Here is a 4,832-nt window from a genome sequence, read left to right as displayed (position 1 = left end):
AAATTTAAATACATATTTAACATTGAGTTACAATTTTTTTTACACATTTTATATATGTACTGTATATAAATGTAAATATATGAATTTTAGAGATTGGGTGCATGGGGGGTACTTCATAAATGTACAGTATGTCCACCCCTTCAGACACTACTACACCACTGGCTTAATGGGAGGAGTATTCCCCAAATGTCACAGGCCTTTTCATCACATGGAGTTCTGGAGGGGAAAACTAACTTTTTCTTATCCTAGATGAATTCCTGATAATCATTTTCCACTGAGGTAAGTTGTTAAAACAGATGCGAGTCATAACAGATGTTATATTTAAAGGATGATTATAATGTCTTTTTTATTTGAATCATGCACGATTGTGCGTCACTTACATCAGTGAGGATTAGGCTAGACTAAACAGTTTGTCTTAAACAAAATATTATGTTATTGGCCAGTTCCTAATCAAGTTATCGGCCCATCAAGGAATTCCTTTTTATTTACTTGCCATAGCCAGTTATGATCTGCATTTGGCTGTTGGTGAATGTTCACTTAGGACCCTGAAAATTCATAGGAAAAATGAATTGTTAGTGTAACTCAAGATTCCTGAACATGTACATGAGTCAACTGTGGGGAATAGTATGTAAAATACTTTAGAAAGAAGCAATACTTTATTAATCCCCAAGAGGAGTAATTAGTCAGAATATGAAGACATGTATACATAAACCATAGATACTGAGGGGGACATATCCCCTCTCCCTCACCCCCAATATATTCAGAATAGTTGTCATTCTTTGCTTTTCAATGACCCATTCTTAAAGTTTACATTGGGCCCCCAGTTTGGTTACATCTATGACCTTGCAAATAAACACATAATGATGAAAATTTTAAAACACAGTCTTCCACATGTGCCATAAACCCATGTCAGCAGTCCCTCAACTGATGAATAAAGAAATTTTTAAATGATCCTCACTGTGCTGAATTAAAGTAACCTTGGTGACAAGTAAGTGGTGTGCTTGGTTGTTGTGTTGAGTCGGTTGCCATGGACTTATTCGAGGAGGAATATTTCATCAAAGCATCTCCCACAGAGGATTTTCCCATTATAGTGGTAAATAGATGACAAGAGATCACCCATAGGCTTGCTGCAACCATCACACTGTAAAAGACACATACACCACACAATTGCTGATCACACTGCAGCACAACAAGGTGCTGGTTGAGCACCAAGGAGGCAGAGATTGAAACAGTGAACCTTGAAACAGTCCGGATGGCAGCAAATGGCAGGAATGTTGACAGTGATTTTCACATGTCCATCTATGGGCAGCTTGCAGAAGGAACACATGGTTTTACCATTCACACTACAAAGAGAGAGATTTATAGAGAGAGAGATATAGAGATGGTGTAAAAGCCAAAAGTGGAAATGAAAAAAGAAAAGAAAATCTGATACTTTGGGTTTATAATGTATAATATAAGTGCACAAGCATGCACTGTTAAGGCTAGTTTAAAATGACTTCTGCCCAATTAAGAATTACATGTGTTAAATACTCATAAAAGTAATTTTAAGTATATACAGGTGCATCTCAATAAATTAGAATGTCATGGAAAATTAATTTATTTCAGTAATTCAACTCAAATTGTGAAACTCGTGTATTAAATAAATTCAGTGCACATAGACTGAAGTAGTTTAAGTCTTTGGTTCTTTTAATTGTGATTATTTTGGCTCACATTTAACAAAAACCCACCAATTCACTATCTCAACAAATTAGAATACATCATAAGACCAATAAAAAAAACATTTATAGTGAATTGTTGGCCTTCTTGAAAGTATGTTCATTTACTGTATATGTACTCAATACTTGGTAGGGGCTCCTTTTCCTTTAATTACTGCCTCAATTCGGCGTGGCATGGAGGTGATCAGTTTGTGGCACTGCTGAGGTGGTATGGAAGACCAGGTTTCTTTGACAGTGGCCTTCAGCTCATCTGCATTTTTTGGTCTCTTGTTTCTCATTTTCCTCTTGACAACCCCATTCTCTATGGGGTTCAGGTCTGGTGAGTTTGCTGGCCAGTCAAGCACACCAACACCATGGTCATTTAACCAACTTTTGGTGCTTTTGGCAGTGTGGGCAGGTGCCAAATCCTGCTGGAAAATGAAATCAGCATCTTTAAAAAGCTGGTCAGCAGAAGGAAGCATGAAGTGCTCCAAAATGTCTTGGTAAATGGGTGCAGTGACTTTGGTTTTCAAAAAACACAATGGACCAACTCCAGCAGATGACATTGCACCCCAAATCATCACAGACTGTGGAAACTTAACACTGGACTTCAAGCAACTTGGGCTATGAGCTTCTCCACCCTTCCTCCAGACTCTAGGACCTTGGTTTCCAAATGAAATACAAAACTTGCTCTCATCTGAAAAGAGGACTTTGGACCACTGGGCAACAGTCCAGTTCTTCTTCTCCTTAGCCCAGGTGAGACGCCTCTGACGTTGTCTATGGTTCAGCAGTGGCTTAACAAGAGGAATACGACAACTGTAGCCAAATTCCTTGACACGTCTGTTTGTGGTGGCTCTTGATGCCTTGACCCCAGCCTCAGTCCATTCCTTGTGAAGTTCACCCAAATTCTTGAATCGATTTTGCTGGACAATCATAAAGCTGCGGTTCTCTCGGTTGGTTGTGCATCTTTTTCTTCAACACTTTTTCCTTCCACTCAACTTTCTGTTAACATGCTTGGATACAGCACTCTGTGAACAGCCAGCTTCTTTGGCAATGAATGTTTGTGGCTTACCCTCCTTGTGAAGGGTGTCAATGACTGTCTTCTGGACAACTGTCAGATCAGCAGTCTTCCCCATGATTGTGTAGCCTAGTGAACCAAACTGAGAGACCATTTTGAAGGCTCAGGAAAACTTTGCAGGTGTTTTGAGTTGATTAGCTGATTGGCATGTCACCATATTCTAATTTTTTGAGATAGTGAATTGGTGGGTTTTTGTTAAATGTGAGCCAAAATCATCACAATTAAAAGAACCAAAGACTTAAACTACTTCAGTCTATGTGCACTGAATTTATTTAATACACGAGTTTCACAATTTGAGTTGAATTACTGAAATAAATTAATTTTCCATGACATTCTAATTTATTGAGATGCACCTGTATTTATATATATATATATATATATATATATATATATATATATATATATATATATATATATAGTGAAGATAGAAGTTTTTCCAGACTTTGTTTTGCAGTGTTGATGTTAAAGTAAATCCGAAAGTATACTTCGGTTTTGACGTGAACACTTAGCGTCTGTGTACAGTTGAACGCTATACTTCCAAAGTATACTTTGTTTGACTATGTGTGCATACACAGGTGGTTGGTGCATGTGCGCTACTATGACTGCCATTTAATACTGGACTATTTCTCTTTAGTAGTTCAAAGCCATAAAGATGTCTTTGTATTCCTTCAGACTCGAGTTATCCAAATGCAGGTATCTCCTGACCTCCTCACACACGCGCTTTTCACGTGCACATCCACTATTTCTACCATTTTCTCCTGTTAAGCAGCGATTACACCATTAGCGCTTCTTCGTGAGAGCAATGGCTTGTGAGTGTTGCCATCTTGCCACCCAACTTGTGGACACCTTGTGGACGGAAATTTGCAGCACGTGTCATGCACGCAGATACCTAGTGTTTACGTCTAACCGAAGTATACTTTGTGCATCCGCTGACACTTCTGACTGCAAAATGATCTAGGGAGACCCCCAGGTTGCCCACTCTAAAGATCAAAATACCCCCCTCCCCCCACCCCGATGATTGCATCCTAATTCCACCCATGGTCCTTAAGGTGTTAATATTGTGAAGCTTGTGATTACATATTGTAACTCTTATTTTACCATATAGAAATTAATTACAGATGTTGAAATTAATTATAGTAACATGTAATACAGACTCCGAAATAATCTATTACTAATAACTTACATTATTATTTTTGATTCCTCTTCCTGATTTGCTTGAGCTGGCTGAACAGTTGAATGAGTGCTGTGTAGAAAATTTAAACACTGATTTTCTGGTTTAATTAAGCATGTTCATACATTTTGTTAGAGTTGGCAGCCCTGGGCAACCATGTGAGATGGTAAGTGAGTAACAGCACAGAAATGATATACTCTCATAATTTTCAGGGGACTGTCCATAAGTCTTTGTATAACCATAGGCCTTCATGTCTGAATTAAGGTGTCTTTAAAGATGACTGACTTACTTAACTCCAGCATCGTTGTTCAGCCTGTGGTGCTCTGCTGGGGCTGCTACCCTGGGTTCTTTAGTCGGCTCTGTGGACAACACCATAGTTGCTGATGGTTTTGTAGCTGAAGCTTCCAGGGCAGATTCTATTAAAAGTTCCTCATGATAACTTGTGGCTTCTCTAGGCTGGACTGCTGCTTGTCTGGATTCAAAAGAGGCCTCTACTGCATGCTTGATGGCTGCTGTGATGATCTCAACTGTATCATCTACCCCATTCACTGTGATGAATGTACCTGATGATTCTGCTGAGTTCTCGTCTAGAGTTTCCAATGCTCTCTCCTGCAGAGCTCTGCTGGATAGTCCTTGATCTATTGAAGCTGTGTCTGTTATACCTGTCTCCACTGCTTCTTCTACAGGAGTATCTGCTTGTGTCTTCAGTGCTTCAGGTACACGTGTGTAAACCGGTATCTCCACCGTTTCCTCTACTGGGTAGGGTTGCACCAGCTGTGCGTAAGTTCTCATGTAAGTTAGGAAGTAAAGTTCACACTAAGAGCTTAGTAACTACTAGTTAGTTTGTAACTAAGTCAGAGCTTAATTTCGTTGCACCACCTGTTCTTAA

At 39.2% G+C, this 4,832-nt stretch overlaps 1 protein-coding gene across 1 annotated transcript; it reads right to left on the bottom strand.

The window, feature by feature from the left end:
- Positions 1-411: 411 nt before the first annotated feature.
- Positions 412-4,832, bottom strand: LOC127432056 (uncharacterized). Its single transcript, XM_051682842.1, has 3 exons — positions 4,233-4,832; positions 3,956-4,015; positions 412-1,343 (listed from the first exon to the last, which is right to left on the bottom strand). Exons 1-3 carry the CDS (start codon positions 4,733-4,735, stop codon positions 1,175-1,177), a joined length of 732 nt encoding a protein of 243 aa, XP_051538802.1. The 5' UTR covers positions 4,736-4,832; the 3' UTR covers positions 412-1,174.

Source organism: Myxocyprinus asiaticus, chromosome 4 (genome assembly GCF_019703515.2).
Source record: "Myxocyprinus asiaticus isolate MX2 ecotype Aquarium Trade chromosome 4, UBuf_Myxa_2, whole genome shotgun sequence".
Lineage (NCBI taxonomy): Eukaryota > Metazoa > Chordata > Actinopteri > Cypriniformes > Catostomidae > Myxocyprinus > Myxocyprinus asiaticus.
This window is presented reverse-complemented; position numbering and strand designations above follow the sequence as displayed.